Below are 23,674 nucleotides of genomic sequence, written 5' to 3' on the forward strand. Positions count from 1 at the left end.
TACTCTGGGTGGGGGACTTCAATGTCCATCACCAAGGGTGGCTTAGTGGCACCACTACTGACCGAGCTGGCCAAGTCCTAAATTACATAGCTGTTAGACTGGGTCCGCAGCAGGTGGTGAGGAACCAACAAGAGGGAAAACATACTTGGCCTCATTCTCACCAACCTGCCTGCTGCAGGTGCATCTGTCCATGACAGTATTGGTAGGAGTGACCACTGTACAGTCATTGTGGAGACCAAGTCCTGCCTTCATATTGAGGATACCCTCCATAGTGTTGTGTAGCACTGTTATCAAACAAAATTTGACACCAAGTCACATAATGAGAGATCAGGGAATATGACCCACAGGGCAGGATGGAGCTGGGGAACTGGCTCGCAGCCTGGTGGCATGAAATTCCATGCCCACTGGTCCCTGCTCCCAATCCTGAAAGGGACTAAAAATCAGGCCCTAGATTTCTAATTGTAACCAGCTTACCAGCTATCACATAGAAAAATAATTATTGTTATCAGTGCTTAGAATATACCATCGGCAGCCAACACCACAGAGGTTAACGTTTACTCATGCTATACAATATACACAAGAATCGTGAGCATAAATTGGTTTAAAATGATCCAGTTTCAAAATTACAGTCCCAAGTTGTAATGCAATATATACTGACACTGACCTTTGGGCTAAACCATAATGTTACTGGCTCTCAGGTGTGCAATAACAGTCTCAAAGCCTGGGTGAAACATACTGGGTCACTCCTGTAACTTTAGGGTCAATAGTTTCCTGTTAAAATCCTACACTGCGGTCAAAAATTTTACAATGATGTTTTCATCTGCTTATCATTGCCCCAAAAGGAACAGAGTGCAAACTCATAACCCACCCGCCGCACTCAGAAAAAGCTCTTAATGCAGGACATATTTCAGGTTGTGCTTGAAAATAAACTTTCAATATTTGGCTTATGACTCTATAAAACTTCTCACTCAAACGGTTAACAAATGGCATCTGCTCACCATCAAAGACAAAAGCCCCAAATGTGCCACAGATGTGAAAGGGGGTTTTTAAACTGCAAAAAGGGCTGAGCAGAGGAATGAAGTCTGCAATACTGAATGCAGCACACGTTTCTACCTGTGAAGGACTCAATTCAGAGAAGATCAGAAAAACATATTCTTCAAAACAGTCTTTAACATAGAAACTTTCCTTCATTTCACTACAGTGACAAGTAGGATTTAAAGTGACACAGCTTTCGTTAGGAATGAACAAATCTAAAATTGACCACAGATTAAAAAGGAAGAAACCAGCCCAAAGCGACATTTTCTTTAACACATCAAGTGCGTTGAAATAATTAAAACAGCACCTTGGATTCTTACACTTAACATTCTCCCGCATTACGAATGGTTTAGCCAGAGGAAACTCTTGGAGAAGAATGATTCAATTTGAGAAAACTTATCTTCTCGTAAAAGAATACCCTCAGCATGATACTTATTCAGAAATGTAACAGGATTTGCTGCTGACCGTCTCCCACACATTTTCTGTGGGCTTGAAATTAAATTAAAATGGTGGGGACAGAAATTTTGTGCTGCAAACGGTTCCAGTAGCTAGGTTACTAATGGAGGCATTTACACAGTGTCCAAGGTCACAAGTGAGCTCTGAAGGACCCGAGAGTTAATTATTGTTCTTAAATCTTTAAAAGTCAATTTGGTGTCAATAACACGTTGTGAAAGATCAGTTTTAATAGGAACTGTAATAACACAGCCAGTGATTGAATATGGCTAAAGATGTTACATCTCTCCATTTGCACGTGGTGTTGTACTGAAAATTCAAGTAGAGACAGAGGTTAAAAATATTAGACTGAAGCTCTGCAGCCCTTCTGGCTCACTCTCACTGTAACAGTGGTGGGCGTCTATTAGAGGAGCGGGGTATTATGCCATAACACCGAAACCCTCATTCCGGCATAATGTCTCAGAATCTAGAATGGTCCCTGCCCACCCCAAACAAAGCTATTGAAGTTTTAGGCAGTGTGGATTCCCCGTGTCGGGGATTTCTGTGCCCTCTGCCCTAAGGTGGACCTGATGGAGAGATACATGGTAAGATCAGGAGTACTGACCACAGGCAGAAGTGAGGCCCACTTGGGGATGCAAGATGGCATCTGGCATCAAGACTAGAGTCCTGAAGAAAAAAAAGACAGTGAACTTGTTAAATGTAACCCTTTTACAAAGGGAGTTATTGCACTGGCAGTTTCCTCAGGGGCATAGGTGCTGCTCTGCCCTTGACCTGTGAAACCTCTGCCTAATCACTTTCTATGGTGGTATCCTACGCAAGTTGCCTAGTGGGACAGGCACCCACTGTCTCTCCATGTAGAACAGAGGATTTCCTCCGGACCCATGAACTTTGACAGGGTCGGTGGCTGATACCCCAGTGGGTGCATCTCTGTACTTACACCTGAACATGGCTTCACATGGGTTTTTCAGCTCCTTTGTATTTTGTTAGTCTGTTAATGGAACTGGTTTAAATTTCCAAACTCTATGAATCACTGAGATTGACCATCTTTGAAAGGTAGGAATATATTATAATACATAGCAACATGGTTAACTCCCAGTGATTAATGATGAATTCTCCTTATCAAACTTGCACAGATTGCATTATGATTGCTCTTCCCTTGATGTGGACATCAGAGTCTACTTGAAGCACCTTGGCAGCCAGTGATTCTGCAGAGTGGTTCTTAATCACAAGAGGGCCAAAACTGCAATAAAAATTGCTCCCAAGGTACATCCTGTGAAAAGATGAAATGCTGCAACCTCACTGCAAGGGTTCACTGTCTGGTTCATATAATCAGCTGGAACCTGGGATATGATCAGTGACTTTAAGCACTTCTGGATGTTTATTGTGCTCTGTTTAAATGTGGCTTAAGGAAGCAGGAATATGTTCCAATTTCATTTACACAGTTAGCTTTCTTTCCCAATCTACTCAATACAAAATCACAATGGGGTGGGGGCTTTTCCTGTTGCCGGGGCCAGAACTTTAAAAAATTTTAGGGGCAGCTATTCTTGAATTCAACAACAGTTTCTTTGTCAATCAACTTATATTGAATTGAGAAGCAAGAAAAATAATGTTTCTAGTCTGTTTACAACAAGCACAGGTTTCGCCATTTCAGCTAAATCTGAAACTCTCTACTACCTGGTGTTTATGTGAAGCCAAAGATAACTAATCACGAGTGTCTGTTCCAAACAGAACTGGTAACAAGTTTTCAAGATTTACACACACCAAAACTGGACCTGAAGGACTTAGCTGAGCATTCAGAACTTGCTGACACATTGCAAGTGATTACCGGGGTCAAATACCAAGGATGATCAAATTTATCATTAAATGACTGCTTCATTTGTACTGCACTGACTAAATTACAGAATTAAAAATCTACTGCATTACTCTTAAAACATAATTCTTTTAGAATTGAGGATGCAAAGGGCTAGTAGGAAACGTGCCTTAGTTGATGCAGTTGCAGAATCTTTCAATATTTAATAAGGCAGAGCTAGGTAGATTCTTGATAAGCAAGGGGGTGAAAGGTTATCGAGGGTAGGTGGGAATGTGTGGTTGAGATTACTGAATGGCGGAGTAGGCTTGAGGGGCTGAGTGGCCTACTCCTGCTCCTAATTCATGTGTTCACATATTGCCTAAACATTAATAATAGTGGAATAACTCATCTGTTCCTTTGTTGACTCACTATGTAAGATAATTTAGTTGCTTCTGATTTTTTACAAATACATCCTCTTCACTAGCATCTCTTTGAACTTCAGAATTATTGCGTGCCAATAAGAAAATTGAGTACAAATGTCCAAATGTGTTTTGAATGATTACTGACCAATTGATATGTACGGAAAGTGACAGTTCATTTTTCAAGTGCTGCACAGTGGGACATGAAACTTCATCTTATCATGTCATCAGCTTTGCAAATGGACTTGAGGATACTCAGTGACATTGTAAAGAAGTTAAAAAGGAACCTGCCTATGACTTTATTAGAAACACAAGCCAGTGAAAAACTTGGTAGGGTTTGGAGTTTCATCCAAGAGACACCCGTAATCTGGGCACAAACCAATTTCATATTTCATAAAATCACAGGATTTTGGGTGTGAGCTACACACATGACTACATATCCGCCCATGAAACCCTTGACCCAAGAAAATCTCGATTCACAAAACCCTCAGTCACACTGCCAACTCTCAAACATGACTATTCTCGATTTGAATATATTCAGTGGGGGGAGGGGGATGTTGGTGCTCAACAAAGCGAATACATTTTCGGGCAAAATAATTTTCTGTTTTTTTATTGCAATTTAAAAAAAAATATTTTAAAAAAGAAATCTTCTTGTGGCTTGCTCTGTACTTTCAGTCCTTTTTAAATGCATTCTTATGGCACGTGGATAAGCCACACTAAAACTGAAAGTCTTCCCTGGTTGAAGGTTCCTAAACAGGTTGCGTTTACCTGCTTAAATGATGATTAAATGAGCTGAAACAAGTATAAGACTCAAATAGGAAATATGCAGTGTGGGTATGGTGTTTCCTTGGGCCCCAGTTGTTTGCGCTGATTTCTGCCCATTTTACATCTGGGCATATTCTAATAAAGAATACAATAGAGAAAAGGAGAAGACACCTAGGAGTAACTTGACATCAGCAAAAGGAGGGCAACATTGGGTGCAATTTTGGCTCTAACCACCACGATATGCCCAAGGAAGAAACTCCAGGTCAAGGAGTTTAATGGTGGACGACACAAAGGATAAGCTGTGCACAACTGCTGCAATAGAGTTCAAGATTGGCCAACCCTAGGGTCAACACTCTTCTGAAAAGAAATGCAACTACTGTGACCTCAGACATCCTAACAAGTAGAAGTGCCTCTTTGGCATCATTTACTCACTTTCTTGTAGAAATGCTTTGGGCCAGCAGCACCATTTTACAGCTCATCCTTATTCACTATTTTTTGCCTTCAGGTAGTAAGCAAACTAAGAGATGATTGACCTTTGCCTTAATCTTTCGCCTGAAGAAGCTTCGAGATTCCAGCAAGATTGCTTTGAAACTTTTTCTTATATCTGGCATGTTTTGTTTATACCAGATGGTTAAACTGTTTGTGTTTTTGACTAAGAGCATTTTTTAAAAAAGAATTAGTAGTCATTAAGATGAAGGATAATCCCTTTCTACCTTTTTGTATCCAAGGAGGTACAGGTCAGCACTACTGCCTAGTTCTCCCACATACCAATCAGAATCCACCTCAAAGCAATTCCAAAAGACATGCCAGTAAGTTTCCAGTATTTCCACACATCCAAAGGTACCTTTTGACAAGAAAATCTAAAACACCAACTTCATCAGCTAGTTTTTGGAACCAGTCAAATTAGTTGCCATTAGTTTGGAGGGGAACTTTGGAACAGCTGCAACTAGACAAAGAGCCCGAGGAGTAGGAAGGGGGAACCATCTGTGTTTCATGTTCATGTTTCTTAACTTGCACCAGATCCTGTTCGCCTATTACTCCTGTGCTTGCTGTCCTTCACTGGCTCCCGATCAAGCAACATCTTGATTTTAAAACTCTCAACCTGGTTTTCAAATCCCTCCATGGCCTCGTCCCTCCCCATTTCTGTAATCTCTGGAACCCCACGACACTCCCAAGGTATCCGCGCTCCTCTAATTCTGGCTTCTTGAGCATGCCCAATTTTAATCGCTCCATCATTGGTGGCCGTGCCTTCAGTTGCCTAGACCCTAAGCTGTGAGATACCTTCCCTACACCTCTCGCCTCTCTACCTTGCTTTCCTCCTTTAAGACACTCCTTAAAATCTACCTCTATGACCAAGCTTGTGATCATCTGATCTAATATCTCCTTATGTAGCTTGGTGTCATATTTTACATACGAATTAGGACTAGCAGCCACTCGGCCCCTCAAGAGTGCTCTGCCATTCAATAAGGTACAGGTTGATCTGATTGTAACTTTCCGCCTACGCATGCTAATCTTTCACCCCCTTGTAATCAAGAATCTATCTAACTCTGACTTAAAAATGTTCAAAGACTCTACATCCACTGCAATTTGAGGAAGAGAGTTCCAAAGACCTCAGAAAAAAATTCTCCTCCTCACTGTCTTAAAGGAGCGGCCCTTATTTTTAAAACGTGACCCCTACTTCTAGATTCTCCCACAAGAGGAAACATCCTCTCCAGATCTACTCTGTCATGGCCCCTCTTATAGGTTTTGATCAAGTCACCTCTTACTCTTCTACACTCCAGTGGATACAAACTTAACCAGTCCAAACTTTCCTCATGAGACAACCCACCCATCCCTGATATTAATCTAGGAAACCTTCTGACACATTTACATCTCTCCCTAAATAAGTACACAGTACTCCAAATGTGGTCTCACCAGTGCCCTGTACAATGGAAGCATAACCTCCCTACATTTACATTCAATTCCCTAACAATAAACAATAACATTCTATTAGCTTTCCTAATTCCTTGCTGTACCTGCATATTGTGATTCATGCACTAGGACACCCAGATCCCTCTGAATCTCAGAGCTCTGCAATCTCTCACCACCATTTGGATATGTTTCTTTTTTACTCTTCCTGCCAAAATGGACAACTTCACATCTTCTCACATTCTCCTCCAATTGCCAGATCTTTGCCCACTCACTTAACCTTTCTATGTTACTGCCTTATGTCTTCGTCACAACTTGCCATCCTACCTATCTTTGTGTCGTCAGCAAATTTAACAACCATATGATCTGTTTTGTTTTATAATGCTCCTGTGAAGCAACTTGGAATGTTTTGTTACATCGAAAAGTGCTATATAAATGTAAGTTATTGTTATTCAGTGATCCCTGATGGAAGCCTGCACAGGTGGACAGGAATGGCTCTGACTGGGGCTGTGCCTTGTGATCGACTTGGATGCCGGCAGTGTGGGAGTTCCGGCATGAGGTATCAAAAGATGACCCAGTACCTGCAGAACGTACCACAGCAAGGAGCCAATGTCTTCAGGAAAGAAAAGGAGGGGAGGAAAGTGGCAGAAAACGGAGAGAGAAAAGAAGATGACCAACCACCACATTTTCTGAGGATAGATCATCAATCAGAAATGTTAATTCTGTTTCTCTCTGCACAGATGCTGCCTGACCTGCTGAGCAGCTTTTTCTTTTTATCCAACATTTACTCAAATGTCTCAACTAGCTGAAGTACAATCTGAAATTTTCCTGACATATTAAAATCTTATATCTGTGCACACTTCTGGCCAACTTTTTCCAGTATTTTTTCCTTTGGCCACATTTATAATAGAAACTGCTTACGTAAACATACTATACTCCAATTACACTCTCCTTCTAGAGGAGGCACTATGGTATTCTGAAGGGTAGAAATGGACATTAAGGCATGGCCTAGAGCATCCTGATTAAAAATGGCCATGAAACTAAAAATGATGGCTCCCAAGGGAGATGGAGGGTGGCAAGGAGGGAGGGAGGGAGGGAGTGCAAATTACATCATGGGAGAAAATGGCTTGAATCACCTTGCTCTGAAGATGCAATTTCTAAATTTTATTCCGGCTTGGCCAAAGCACTTTGCAGGCAATTTCTTCATAGTCATTCTGGACCAGGCTTAAAGTGTATATTCACAGAGCTAGAATTTCAGTTTCAATTCACATCACAAGTGGAATGCTGCTGTTCAGAGTAATCGGGGAAATATAAGCTTCCAGTCCTCCTGGTGTTTTGGTTGTGCTTTGAGCAGGAGGTTGTTACATTTACTTTCTCCACATTTCTGGAGTTGATTACGTTGTCAATGACAAAGCCTTTGGTCCATGGTAATTAATTCAAAGGTTTTACACTCTGATGTTTTAAATAAATTCAGCTAACTTATTTATAAACCTGCTTAAAAACCACAAATGTGGCCACTGACAGGCAAGTGTGCTTTTTCATTGCCAGATTAAAATGCAAAGGATATAAAGAAACCATAATAGTTTTCAGCAATATTCCACAATAAAATAAACCATGATACCTGGGGTGTAGAAGCCTAAAACTCTGGTTCTTAATCTATTCAGCATTTCCTACAGCTTTGAACTCAGCAGACATAGCAATTTTACCATGATTGACTGCTCTTACAACACGACTTCACAAGATACCTACAGACAAGGGCTGCCATTTGGTCCATCTTAATTTGCCCATCTGACAGATCCTACCCCTGCCTCCCCATTTAATTGTTAAAGGATGTCAGTGTTTCCAGCTTTGCCAACAGACAGGGTCCATTCCAAGTATTGATCCCTCTCTTTGTGTGAAGGACCACCTCCTGATATGGTTATCTCTTTCTAGTTTGAACCCCATTGTACTGCTCCCACTAATGTAGTATGTATTCCAGGTTAACCTCTCCATACCATTAACTGCCCAAATAGCTCTATATAACACCACAATCTGGACGGCCCCCTTCCATGATGGAAAGCCAACAGCTCTCTAGGCAATCATCATAACTCAGAGCTCAGATACTGGTGATCAGTCTCGTGAATCTTCTCTGCACTCTCTCCCCCCATGCTTGTGTCTCACCCTTGTTTTTCAGAGACTGGGACTGGACACAACGCTCAAGGTGCAGCTACATCAGAGCCCTGTTCATAATTTCATCATTTGATCATAAATTCCTCTGCTTTGAATTTTGCAGCTTCGGCTTTTGCCATTCAGTTGCTGAAATTGCTGGTTAGTGTTAAGCAGCATTCTGCCCAAGATTGCTGGTAGCAATCATGATGTGAGCCTTCTACCCACATGCAGATTCTGCTTTCTCCACTTTGCAGTGCTGGCTTCCTTTTATTCATAATGCTGCTGGCAGATCCTGGGGAAGAAATTTGTCACAACTGTTTAATTAACAAATTAAAGAAAAATGTACCTGGTCAGTAATCGATGGAAACAACATCATGATTTACAGCACTCTGGTCCTAAGTGATGCAAACACCCACCATAGGCAGCAGGAGGTCAAAGTTAAACATATGTTAGCATTTCATGGTGGAGAGGCAACCAGCAGATTTGTAACCTCAGGTCATCAGTAGTTTGTCAAGGCTATTAATGCCAAATTAGTACACTCAGTTAGGAGGAGTACATTAGACGCATTAACCAGACGGTGTATGCGATGCTGGTCATGTTTTTTGTATTAAACAAAGGAGCCACGCACTAGGACAAATCAAAATAGTGAAACCCATAACTATGCCATTGTATGTACAATATTGAAACAAAGGAGATAGGAATATGTCACTAGCCTTTGCTGATATAGGACAATGAAATGTGTTCATTACAATATTGTAAATTAGGGGCAATGTTTTCTGTGTTAATTCCACGCTACAAAATGCCTTCAGAAGTTTGCAGTTGCCTGTTTCGAAATCTGGAGAATCATTCAATACTCAAAGGATTTCATAGCTCATGCATTTTACCCAATTCAGAATAGGATTATAGCTTAATTGTAATTTTATAGAATGTTCTTATAGTGCATGAAGCTTTAGTAGATACTTCAGTCATTTCCTAACAGTGGTTGCTACTAACTGTGGATTTCTCACATGCCATAAATAATGTTATAGCTCATTTGGCTGGGTGGCTGGTTTGTGGTGCAGAGTGACGCCAACAGCGCGGGTTCAATTCCTGTACCGGCTGAGGTCATCCATGAAGGCTCCGCCTTCCCAACCTTGTCCCTCGCCTGAGGTGTGGTGACCTTCAGGTTAGACTCACCATCAGTCGTCTCTCTCGAATGAGAGAGCAGCCTATAGTCCTCTAGGACTATGGTGACTTTCATTCCTTTCCACTTGCTATTATTCTCCATCAACATCTTAGCTCAGGTTGGATGGAACTGGATGGAATTGTTTAAGGAAAAATTCACCTAATCTCACTTATTGAAATAAAAACAATTTTAAAAAAAGGTATCAATTGGCTTTATGGTATTTACACTGCAGCTATTGTTCTGAGATAGATAACTGTTGGATAGTTTTCAGTCAGGCAGAACCTTGTTTACACTGCTTGTTTGGAACTCCAAATCCCCTGCCTTAGTAGAGAACCCTGTGGTTATACACTTACATATTAACTACTGGGAAAGGAGCATTTGCAAGTGATTAGAGAGCACTGGTGGAAAATCTCTGTACTGTCTAAACATATCAATTGACTGCAGGCAGATTTAAAAAGTGTTTCCTGGGTACTTTGACACTCCATTTGAAGGACAAAAACTACAATTATAAGGCACTCTATTGTGCGTCAGGACATCTGAAAGTGTCTTATAATCAAAGAGTTACCTTTGAAAAGCAGTCACTGTTGTTATGTAGTCAAAAATGGCAGTCAATTTTAGACACAGCAAGATCCCACAAACAGCAGATGATTTAAATGGTTAGTTAATCGTTTTTGGTAATGCTGGTCAAGGGATCAAAGTTGGTCAGGAAACTGGGAGAACTCCTCAGTTCCCCTTCAAGCACTGCCATGGGTTTTCACATCTGCATGAATCACTGGTTTCTGATTTAGATAGGGCTTCTCAGTAGTGTACTGTAGGGAGCTTGTGGGACCAGCATGGACTTTGTGGCAAGTCAAGATGTACACTATAATATTAGCACTGGCATTGGATGGAACAGCAGCAATGAAGTTATATTCTAGATGCCCATTAATGCTAATATTTAGATTCATCAGTTAGTTCCAAGTGTGCAATTAATCAAAATTATTGTTTACCTGATCCTGTATATTTCTCATATTCTACATTATGATAAATTTAAAATGGACAAAAATATTTTTTGTAGAATGCTTTGTGTAGTGGGAAAACTGAAAAACTCTTTTGAGTCAAAGGGTTAACTGATACAGAAAGCTGCAGGTGTCCAGTTCAGGATCCTGAAGCGGGCAGCTCATAAATCACTTCACACACAAGCATCTCGAGCCACATGTTATTGCCATCATCCCATCAGGATCCAAATTTCTTCGAGGACCTCAACTTCAGCTTATGTAGTGAGCTAATTGTTTGTTTTCTTATTACAAGCCTATTTTGTTTTGTAAATCTTCCCTCCAGCAAGGATTTGAGGCTGGAGCTAAAGCGCAGACATTTAGCTCAGATTGGATGGAATTGGATGCCAGAAGCATTCCAGCAGGATATTTTAGAACAAAATGGGATAGCAACTTACGTCAGCTGCGTTCCTGACCACGTTCCCCACAACGACAACCACACGCCCCTTGAAGCTGTGCAGCAAGCTGGTGGATGCACACTGGATCAGCTCACCGTCCAGGCTGAAGGCAGAGCTGTACGGAATGTTTATGCTGCCACTGATGTGGCCACGAGTGAATCTGGTACAAATGTGGTCAAGGAAAGAAGCATCGAAAAAAAAAAACGACAAAACATCATCTGAAATATTTGCATTACTTCAGCTAAGCCAGTTCATAATGGAATTCTGACAGTACAGCCTTGAAAAACTACATGTTCAACACTGATAATGACCCATCCCACAAAATGCGTGTGCTTAACGCGCTCTTACCCCTTTTGCATCTGCAGTTTACACTTGGTTTTGACTCTCTATTGGCAATGCCATGGAAGACTGATTAACATCTTAAACTACTGCCACACTTAATTTTCTAATTTTAGCAAAGCCCTCAAGTATCACAAATGGCACAGCAGCAAATAAAAGCCTGATAGCCGCACAACAAAAGAAATGCATAAAGGTATGATATCGCAGTCCTTTGTCCAATAAATGCTTCTATATTTTCTCAATGCATAGGAGAAACGTAAATGCTTTTTACTCCGATTAAAGTCCATGTTAATCAATATTATGAGGCGTCATTCAATTTGTTCATTTGCACATTTAACAAAGTTTAGCAAGGTGAGAACTTAAATTCAATCGCTGAACTAATAGGCTTTAGCTATCCATTTGTTTCTGTTATTCAGTCACCTGATATTAAAGAACGTTGTTGGGTTGAACCACAGATTATGTTCTGGGCTAATGCTGCTCATATTTTATGACAAATATTGATAATCTCATGTTGCAATGAAATTGATTAACTCAATTTTCTGCAGCGCTAAAGACATCTTAATTTCTGGTTCTGGAATTCAAAGCAACCAGTGTCATACATAACGACATCTATTTAAAAGCAAAATACTGCGGATGCTGGAAATCTAGAGCAAAAACAAAAATACCTGGAAAAACACAGCAGGTCTGACAGCATCTGTGGAGAGGGATACAGTTACAGACATCTATTTAATGTCTACATCAAATTTAAACTGCAAGAGAAAATCTAGACGCTTTTTTGTTTTACAAGAAATAATAAGGGCATAATCACAGGAAAAAAGTCACGCTTGGTCAAAAATAGAACTCATCCTTACAAGCTGTCGGCTGTTGACTTCTTTCCAATCATCCCACCCCCCCCCACTCCCCAAAGTCAGCAGCTTCTAACTCTGAACAGTGTCTTAAATGCAGTGTTCTCAGTTTTGGAGGAGGCAATACTTCAGTGAAAATGCCGAGGGAGTGCTGTTCTGTTGTAGGTGACGCCTTTCAGATGAGAAACGAAACTAACTCTCTATCTGTCCTATTAAATATCCCATGGCATTATTTGAGGTAGGGCAGGGAAGTTTCTCCCTGGTCTCCAGGTCAATAGTTATCCCTCAATCAACATCACTAAATTATATGGTCACTATCTCTTTGCTGTTTGTGGAAGTTTGCTGTGTTCAAATTGGCTGCTGCATTTCCTACATTACAAAAGTGACTACACTTCGAAAGTATTTAATTAGCTGTAAAGTGCTTTGGGGCATCCTGAGGTTGTGATAGGCACAACATAAATGCACTCTTTCTTTTTTTCTGTTCCAATATTAACAACTAGTTAATCAAGTTGTATTGAAATATAAACACAAGGATAAATATTAAATCGGAACCAGATATTAGATCAACATATACGGAAGAAAACAAATCTGTTACTTGATTGTAGACTAAACTATTTCCAAACATAATTCTGTGTTGAAAGAGTAAGTAATAAGACTCAGTGAATGCACAGAGATTAAGTGCATTATGACTGGGAGGTATCAGAGCCCATTGATCTGAGAGTTCCATTCCACTGCTCGTTATGAGCTAAACAATGGGTAACCAAGGCTTAAATATTCACTGAGCATAGGCAGCAAATTTATTTCATTCACTAAATTGTGAACAAATTTGAATATTGGAGTCTTCTCGCCCCAGAGGTGGATTTATTGTACATGATAAAATAGAAATAAAGTATTAGTATGTCTATCCATAATGTTGATGAATAAACAAACACTGAATGTGTTTGAGACATGTCAGAACCTTCCCTTCCTGCTAGGTCAAATAAATACAGAAGTTGGCTGCAAAATATGAAACGATTTCAGTATAATTCGTGCACCACCAGCAGAAGTGGACTCTTCAGTACAGGTGGTGTGCGCAGGACTCAACCCTACCACCCAATCTCTTCGGCGTCTCTCTCAGATTATTAACTGTGGTGCTTACCCAGCCACAGGATAAGGATAGTGTTTATTGCACTACATGACGTTATAATCATTTCCACATGCTACTGTACACAACATTGGAAACCACAAGCATTGAAGCAAATCTCTGTGGCTTGTTTCAGTTTGCGTTCTATACACCACACACTACTAGTTATTGCTGACAAAATAGCTTAATTCACAATATTAGGAATAGATGCGTATGCTTTTTAAAGAGAAATGGATGCAAACTGGAGATGAACTGCAGTTTAAGAAAAACAGAAGTCAGCAGTGGTCTAACAAGGCTGAGTGGATTGAGATAGGGTGCTGCAGTTTCAGTGAAGCAATACATAGAGTTAAACAGAGTATACAGAACAGAAACAGGCCATTCAATCCAACTAGCCTATGTCAGCATTTCTGTGCCACACCAGCTTCCTCCCACCCTACATCATCTACCCATATCAGCATATCCTTCTATTCCTTTCGCCTTCACATGTTTACCTAGTTTCCCCTGAAATGCATGTTCTCATCCGTTTCAGCTATTCCATGTAGTAGCACATTCTACAGTCTTATCACTCTTTGGGTAAAGAATTTTCTCCTGAATTCCCTGCAGTATTTAGGGATGATCAAATATTTCTGACTTCCAGATTTGGACTCCCCCAGAAATGGAAACACTTTCTTTCTAAGACTACCTCATCAAACACTTCATAATTTTAATGATCCCTATCAGGTCACTCCTCAGTGTCCTCTTTTCTAGAGAAAAGAGCTCCAGTCAGTTCAGCCTTCCCTGACAAGTATGTCATCTCTGTTTTGAGATCATCCTTGTGAAATTTAAAATCTTACTGGCACCTTCTCCAGTTCTCTATATCCTTTTTATATTGCAAAGGTCAGAATTGAGTGCATTGTTCCATGTGTGGTCTAAACAATGCTCTACACAAGTTTAACGCACCACAACTCAAAGTAATAGGGACTGTTATAGCAAGGTAGATAAGGTGTTAAGTTTGCAAGAGTGAGGCTGCATTACAAGCAATACATAATACAGTTTGTAATCAAATCACAGAATGTTTACAGTACAGGAGGAAGCCTTTCAACCTATTACGTATGTGGTGGCTCTCTACAAGAGCAATTCAGCTGGACCCATTCCACTGGCCTTTCCCTGTGGGCCTTGGCAGCCTTTTATTCTCTTCAGGTAATTATCTAATTCCTTTTTGAAAGCCATGATTGAATCTGCCTTCACTATATTCTTAGACAGCGCATTCCAGATCCTAACCACACGTAAAGAAGATTTCCCTCATGTTATCTTTGATTCTTTTACTGTTCGCTTTAAATTTGTGTCCAGTGGTTCTTGACTCTTCCTGCCAATGTCTCCCTATCTGCCCTATCCAGACCCCTCATGATTTTGAGCACCTTTCAAGCCTTCTTAACCTGGTTGTGCTATAATAAGTGAAATGCAGTTTTTATTGATGAGGAGCACTCTCTGCGTACCTAACTAGAAAGGTATTCCCTCTATGATATTCAACAATAGTTTAAAATTTTATTATGGTGGAAGTATTTGTACTATTTCATAATATACTATTACGTTTTTTTCCAAAATGTAGTAGTTGAATTAATACTAGTCAAAACTAGGTAAACATGTAATCCTGCTGTTCTTTTACAAACTATGTTGACTAAAATAACCCAAAGTAAATTCTTCCCATACAGCATGAAAACAATCTGTCTCTTAAACTACCAGATGTGTATGAGACACTGAACCAGTTACAAGTGGTGATAAATGTGAGTTTAACGATGCTTCAAAAGAGCTTGTTCTGTAATTAGTTCTCCTGAAATATCTTGCACCCACTAACTGCACTTTAATCACCATCTCATTTCCAAGCACTAAGGTAAATAAACATCCCCCAGTGTGCGCTTGTGTGTCCTGCCCTAGCAAGAGGATTTCTGCTCCTTGCTTAGGGTGGAGGAGGAAGATGCTCTAATAAGGGTCATCACCCTACTGCTTTCATCTTTCTACAGCCTGCCTCCAAAGTTTCAATCACTGTCACATAATGAGCATGGAGACCCTGCTCTGAAGAAACTGCGCAGCCTCTATTTCTAATTACTTTTACAGTAGCTGTTTCCTTAGAAACACAAGTACCCTGAAAAATTGGGCTTTCCTGAGCTGCAAGTTTAAATCATCAGCTCCTCATGGTGTCTTTTGTGAAACTGCCAACACGACGCTTGGGAATTGATTAGCACCAATGTGTTCATAGCCAAGAGGAGGTTCTCCCATTTCCTCTGAACTACAAAGAAATCCCTTTCTCTTCAACACAAAAACTCCGACAATTTCCTAGTATTGGTAATAAAAAATACTTTTGAAAAGTAAGGTTGTTTTACTTATGTTGACCTACAGCGTATGTGCCAATTGGACATTCACCAGAGACAATATACATGGCCCTATTCTAAACATAGCTAAGCTTCGTGGTGAGCTGAATGGGCTTTTAGGGCTTATATTTTAATTCTGCAGCTGACATCATTGTTTGAATAACACTTTAGCATGCAGTTGTCACTACAAAAGAAACAACCACAGGTTTCTGTGATTCGGTGCCAATTAACAACAGCCTCTGAACTGGGGAATTGAGTGGGGGTCATTTTGACTTTGGTCGATAGCATAAAACATCAGCCACTCCAGGCAACTCTGTCCTGATCTCCATTTCATTGTAGGGATACACATAATGGGCGGCTGATCCAATATTTCCAGTTTTACACTATTGTCCGAAGTCTCCATTATCGCCGATGTTTCCTCAATCAGCGTTAGCATCCAGTACTGTTAGGCCAGAAAAATACAGTTCAGATGCAGAATAGTGCTCTGTTTACTTCACCCCAACAATGTACTTCAACTCCAACCCAGGGAAAGTACATTTTGCCATTTCTCTGGCATTTCCACTTGGTATGCCAACCAGTTTTACAGCTTCAGTGAATAATATTATAACAACTCAATGCTAATTCTTGGCAAATTATGAGGCGTTTGTGCTGTAGAATTATGCTTGGAACCATGCTGAGGCTGCCCTAAATTATTAAGGCAGGCAGAGCATTTATCTGCCACCATTAAGAGATGTGCAATGTAGTTCAAGCGCACTGCTCTAATCCAGTTCATTTGGGGTCTCTTTTTCTGAGTTCCTTAGAGACGTTTCACTTTACTTTATTTCATAGACATCCGGCTTTAGGGCAGATTAATGCCTTACTATGGAATGTGTTGTACTCTTAGTTATTTGTTGCTCTAAAGTCTTGCTGTGTAGGAATAAGAGAGGCTCAATGAAATGGAAAAGAAAGAAATTGTTTTCATCCAGCTGTTCAAGTGAGGGCAAAGGAGGAATACTGGATACTGGATACTGGAGAGAATTGTCTCAATATTCAGAAACATTGGCTGAGATTTTCCAGCCCCGCCATGGAATGACACACCATGGAATGACACACCATGAAATGACACACCATGGAAGATTCAATGGTCCAACCAAAAGTCCATTGGCTTTCGATGGGACTAGATGATCCCAGTAGCAGGTGGTGCCAGAATATCCATTGCTTATAATTAACATGAAGGTGGAGAATAAAGGAATTAGAATTTCTTAACGTAAAATGTGGAGGGGAGACACAGACAAGGGAAATCTTGTAATTGTAGTCAACCAAATCTCAGTGGCATGAAATGAATAGATGGGCCATAAAGGGTGGATTGCTGGATTGGAAAGGGAGTACAGAGGAAGAGAGAAAGCCTGGTTTATTGATTCTTCATGTCTACATTAACGAAATAACGCTTGATACACAGAATGATATTAAGATCTTACATTTATTCGGTGCTCTTCATTTCCTCATGTTCCCAAGTGCTTTGCAGCCAATGAAGTAATTTTTGAAGTATGGATACTGTTGGGATGTAGGGAACTGTGGCAGCCAATTTGTGCACAGCAAGCTCCCAACCAACAGAAAAGTAAAATCGCATCATAGCAGTCTTTGACAAGCAGAGGGGCACCAATAGCAACAAAGGAAGAGATACAATGACTGTAACAGCTAGGCCAAACAGATGACAAGAAGAGACTAATAAACAAGTGGAAAATCTATCCAAATATTCCCATAAAAAGTTAAAAAAAACAAGCAGCTAATACTTCATAAAATTTACTGGCTCGATTAAAAAAAAACTAACTGCTGTGACTGTATGCTTCTGAATATGGAGCATAACTTAAAGACTAATAACAGTGATGCAGGTTCACAGATAACAAAATGGAAAAAGTGCATATATTACAAAATAAACTGGGTTGCTAGGAGCACACACTAAATCCTGTAACAAAATCCATCAGATTTTGGCACTAGGTGCGACAGGAACTTTGCAACAGCATTAAATCCTTATAAATGTCTAACAGTCATATTATTTTCCTGGCAATTCACAGGAAGGACTTGAAGGATTTAAATTCTTGAGATAAAACATTGGCACCATCACAATCTATTTATATGCTTTTGCACTGAGTTAAATTGCTGCATTTAAACCAACATCAAACAAATAAACTTTGATTAATTATCCCGGATCAAGACTCTTGAATTAATAAAGATTAACATTTCTGTCAATCCTTCAGCTCCTTTCATAGCTGTTAATGATTTTCTGTGGATAAATACAGTTTTACCATTAGCACAGCAACATTGTGTTAACTTTCTTTTATCAGAATAACTGAGCCACAGTCGTCTCCTGAATTATCCACAGTCATCCCAAGCTACAGCAAAGTAAAAATTTACCAGTTGCACAGGTTATCTTCAAGCTGTTTCCCCCCCCCCCCACCACCGCCCCCCAATGATTGTTTAGCCCATCATCATTTAACTAGTGCTTTTTAAAACTATGTAACCCATTACTACTGGGAATTATTCTTGCAGTAACGTGTGTGGTTTTCTGCCTCAACTCATGGTGTAGTTAAGCAGACCAGGTCTTTTGCTTGCATAGATCACAAAATTAAAATGATAAACAAGAGGGCATTGCATGACCAGCAGCACAAGTAGAAATATAAATTATACTAATGACTGGTCAGGATGTAGTATGTTCCAACCAACTTTATAGTTAAAAGAAAAATGAGGTAGTGTTATGAAATATTTGACTTGGCCTGACCGCAATGTTCTGAAGGATATTAATTTGGTTAAAGCTGGAGGTCACAGATTCCCAATATAAGATGCTCTGACCTCATTCTGCAAACACAAGAGCTCAATGAATCATGGAGATAAAAACAAAAAAACTGCGGATGCTGGAAATCCAAAACAAAAACAGAATTACCTGGAAAAACTCAGCAGGTCTGGCAGCTTCGGCGGAGAAGAAAAGAGTTGACGTTTCGAGTCCTCATGACCCTTCGACAGAACTTGCGTTCGAGTCCAAGAAAGAGTTGAAATATAAGCTGGTTTAAGGTGTGTGTGTGGGGGGCGGAGAGATAGAGAGACAAAGAGGTGGAGGGGGGGCGGTGTGGCTGTAGGGACAAACAAGCAGTGATAGAAGCAGATCATCAAAAGATGTCAACGACAATAGTACAATAGAACACATAGGTGTTAAAATTAAAGTTGGTGATATTATCTAAACGAATGTGCTAATTAAGAATGGATGGTAGGGCACTCAAGGTATAGCTCTAGTGGGGTTTTTTTTTTATATAATGGAAATAGGGGGGAAAAGGAAAATCTTTATAATTTATTGGAAAAAAAAGGGAAGGGGAAACAGAAAGGGGGTGGGGATGGGGGAGGGAGCTTACGACCTAAAGTTGTTGAATTCAATATTCAGTCCGGAAGGCTGTAAAGTCCCTAGTCGGAAGATGAGGTGTTGTTCCTCCAGTTTGCGTTGGGCTTCACTGGAACAATGCAGCAAGCCAAGGACAGACATGTGGGCAGGAGAGCAGGGTGGAGTGTTGAAATGGCAAGCGACAGGGAGGTTTGGGTCATTCTTGCGGACAGACCGCAGGTGTTCTGCAAAGCGGTCGCCCAGTTTACGTTTGGTCTCTCCAATGTAGAGGAGACCACATTGGGAGCAACGAATGCAGTAGACTAAGTTGGGGGAAATGCAAGTGAAATGCTGCTTCACTTGAAAGGAGTGTTTGGGTCCTTGGACGGTGAGGAGAGAGGAAGTGAAGGGGCAGGTGTTGCATCTTTTGCGTGGGCATGGGGTGGTGCCATAGGAGGGGGTTGAGGAGTAGGGGGTGATGGAGGAGTGGACCAGGGTGTCCCGGAGGGAGCGATCCCTACGGAATGCCGATAAGGGGGGTGAAGGGAAGATGTGTTTGGTGGTGGCATCATGCTGGAGTTGGCGGAAATGGCGGAGGATGATCCTTTGAATGCGGAGGCTGGTGGGGTGATAAGTGAGGACAAGGGGGACCCTATCATGTTTCTGGGAGGGAGGAGAAGGCGTGAGGGCGGATGCGCGGGAGATGGGCCGGACACGGTTGAGGGCCCTGTCAACGACTGTGGGTGGAAAACCTCGGTTAAGGAAGAAGGAGGACATGTCAGAGGAACTGTTTTTGAATGTAGCATCATCGGAACAGATGCGACGGAGGCGAAGGAACTGAGAGAATGGGATGGAGTCCTTACAGGAAGCGGGGTGTGAGGAGCTGTAGTCGAGATAGCTGTGGGAGTCGGTGGGTTTGTAATGGATATTGGTGGACAGTCTATCACCAGAGATTGAGACAGAGAGGTCAAGGAAGGGAAGGGAAGTGTCAGAGATGGACCACGTGAAAATGATGGAGGGGTGGAGATTGGAAGCAAAATTAATAAATTTTTCCAAGTCCTGACGAGAGCATGAAGCGGCACCGAAGTAATCATCGATGTACCGGAGAAAGAGTTCTAACCTGTCTCTCTCTGAACTTACTGCACTCCATTCTCTCAGGTCCAACCCTGACATTGTCATCAAACCCGCTGACAAGGGTGGTGCTGTTGTTGTCTGGCGCACTGACCTCTACCTCGCGGAGGCTGAGCGTCAACTCGCAGACACTTCCTCCTACCTCTCCCTGGACCATGACCCCACCACTGAACATCAAGCCATTGTTTCCAGGACTGTCACTGACCTCATCTCCTCTGGGGATCTCCCTCCCACAGCTTCCAACCTGATAGTCTCCCAACCTCGGACGGCCCGCTTCTATCTCCTACCCAAAATCCACAAACAGAACTGCCCCGGTAGACCGATCGTCTCAGCTTGTTCCTGCCCCACAGAACTCATTTCTCGTTATCTTGACTCCCTTCTCTCTCCCCTTGTCCAGTCCCTTCCCACCTACATCCGTGATTCCTCTGACACCTTACGTCACATCAACAATTTCCAGTTCCCTGGCCCCAACCGCTTCCTCTTCACCATGGACGTCCAATCCCTCTACACCTCCATCCCCCACCGGGATGGTCTGAGGGCCCTTAGCTTCTTCCTCGAACAGAGGCCCGAACAATCCCCATCCACCACTACTCTCCTCCGTCTGGCTGAACTTGTTCTCACACTGAACAATTTCTCCTTCAACTCCTCTCACTTCCTCCAAATAAAAGGTGTGGCTATGGGTACCCGCATGGGCCCCAGCTATGCCTGTCTCTTTATGGGGTATGTGGAACATTCCTTGTTGCAGTCCTACTCCGGCCCCCTTCCACAACTCTTTCTCCGGTACATCGATGATTACTTCGGTGCCGCTTCATGCTCTCGTCAGGACTTGGAAAATTTATTAATTTTGCTTCCAATCTCCACCCCTCCATCATTTTCACGTGGTCCATCTCTGACACTTCCCTTCCCTTCCTTGACCTCTCTGTCTCAATCTCTGGTGATAGACTGTCCACCAATATCCATTACAAACCCACCGACTCCCACAGCTATCTCGACTACAGCTCCTCACACCCCGCTTCCTGTAAGGACTCCATCCCATTCTCTCAGTTCCTTCGCCTCCGTCGCATCTGTTCCGATGATGCTACATTCAAAAACAGTTCCTCTGACATGTCCTCCTTCTTCCTTAACCGAGTTTTCCACCCACGGTCGTTGACAGGGCCCTCAACCGTGTCCGGCCCATCTACCGCGCATCCACCCTCACGCCTTCTCCTCCCTCCCAGAAACATGATAGGGTCCCCCTTGTCCTCACTTATCACCCCACCAGCCTCCACATTCAAAGGATCATCCTCCGCCATTTCCGCCAACTCCAGCATGATGCCACCACCAAACACATCTTCCCTTCACCCCCCTTATCGGCATTCCGTAGGGATCGCTCCCTCCAGGACACCCTGGTCCACTCCTCCATCACCCCCTACTCCTCAACCCCCTCCTATGGCACCTCCCCATGCCCACGCAAAAGATGCAACACCTGCCCCTTCACTTCCTCTCTCCTCACCGTCCAAGGACCCAAACACTCCTTTCAAGTGAAGCAGCATTTCACTTGCATTTCCCCCAACTTAGTCTACTGCATTCGTTGCTCCCAATGTGGTCTCCTCTACATTGGAGAGACCAAACGTAAACTGGGCGACCGCTTTGCAGAACACCTGCGGTCTGTCCGCAAGAATGACCCAAACCTCCCTGTCGCTTGCCATTTCAACACTCCACCCTGCTCTCTTGCCCACATGTCTGTCCTTGGCTTGCTGCATTGTTCCAGTGAAGCCCAACGCAAACTGGAGGAACAACACCTCATCTTCCGACTAGGGACTTTACAGCCTTCCGGACTGAATATTGAATTCAACAACTTTAGGTCGTAAGCTCCCTCCCCCATCCCCACCCCCTTTCTGTTTCCCCCTTCCCTTTTTTTTCCAATAAATTATAAAGATTTTCCTTTTCCCCCCTATTTCCATTATATAAAAAAAAACCCCCACTAGAGCTATACCTTGAGTGCCCTACCATCCATTCTTAATTAGCACATTCGTTTAGATAATATCACCAACTTTAATTTTAACACCTATGTGTTCTATTGTACTATTGTCGTTGACATCTTTTGATGATCTGCTTCTATCACTGCTTGTTTGTCCCTACAACCACACCACCCCCCCCCTCCACCTCTTTGTCTCTCTATCTCTCTGCCCCCCACACACACACCTTAAACCAGCTTATATTTCAACTCTTTCTTGGACTCGAACGCAAGTTCTGTCGAAGGGTCATGAGGACTCGAAACGTCAACTCTTTTCTTCTCCGCCGAAGCTGCCAGACCTGCTGAGTTTTTCCAGGTAATTCTGTTTTTGTTTTCAATGAATCATGCTTTGTTTGCAATTAAAGTTGCATGCAGAGTGGCATTTGTTGGTCTGTTCCATAAGGAAATGGATGTTACAACATTTTAAGGCAGGAGAAGATCACAGTCAGTGAATTTAGCTCAATTTACATTGTTCCCTTGGTGCATTCCCTGAATACCATTTGTGGACAGGAACCTGTCCATTCCTTCATGAAATCCATTAAAGTTTCTTGTTCCACGTGCCAGTAATCTGTTACTATACTTTTAGTAAATAGAAGTTCCTTCTGCATTTCCTACTGCATTAGTTGTTCTTAATTTGTAAATATGATTTCTTGTGCTTCAGTTTTGCACCTGGAAGAAAAGATTGATTGGATCCAACTTGTCCAAAATTTACATAAATTTTAAACAACTCCATCAAATCTTCTCTCAGACTTTTCACGTGAGAAGAGACACCAGGCAACAATGTGCTCTCTAAGCTGCACAGCAATGATATGCAGCAATCTAGAAGGTAATGCGTAGGATGCTCACACGACTATTCAAAAATAAGTTACAGGTACTACATACTGAACAGGCCACACTCTACAAAAAAAAAAATAGAGGCGACACTGCCAATTAAGTCAAACTATTCTTTATACATCAATCCTTTAAGTTCTGGGATCAACCATGTAGGCTTTCTCTGTGCCCTCTCCAGTAACTGCACATTCTTTTTGAAACAGTGAATGTCTTCACATATACCCTATCAAATCATTTTTAACACTTCAAAACCTCGACTGGATCACCTCCTCCAGTCTTTTCAACTGAAGGGAATACAAGCCAAATTTATATAACCTGTTCTCATAATCTACTCCCTATATCATATGTTTGTGAATCTAGATAGTGAGTGTGCACAAGCTATTTGAGCCATAGGAGACATCACAATCAATGCTGATCTTCTCCCCTGTTGACACACACATGAGCTTCACCACAGGAATCATTGGATCATAATCAAGTGAGGAAACCTTGGCTGATTTAATCATTGCTTAAGGCAGGGGAATTGATGCCAATGGTAGCAAGTCAACTGAGGCAAGCTTACTCAGCGTGGACCAATAATCCAACCTCAACACTTAGATGG

General features: G+C 41.8%; 1 protein-coding gene across 4 annotated transcripts in view; it reads right to left on the reverse strand.

Annotated features, from left to right (window-relative positions):
* Positions 1 to 23,674, reverse strand: part of tbck (TBC1 domain containing kinase) — a 200,096-nt gene that overhangs the window by 10,098 nt on the left and 166,324 nt on the right. For all 4 annotated transcript variants that reach the window (XM_041184468.1, XM_041184458.1, XM_041184472.1 and 1 more), the window contains one exon: positions 11,115 to 11,274. In XM_041184468.1, coding sequence (XP_041040402.1) covers positions 11,115 to 11,274 — 160 coding nt within the window. The remainder of the gene's footprint in view (positions 1 to 11,114; positions 11,275 to 23,674) is intronic.

This window comes from Carcharodon carcharias, chromosome 1 (assembly GCF_017639515.1).
Source record: "Carcharodon carcharias isolate sCarCar2 chromosome 1, sCarCar2.pri, whole genome shotgun sequence".
NCBI classification, from domain to species: Eukaryota; Metazoa; Chordata; class Chondrichthyes; order Lamniformes; family Lamnidae; genus Carcharodon; species Carcharodon carcharias.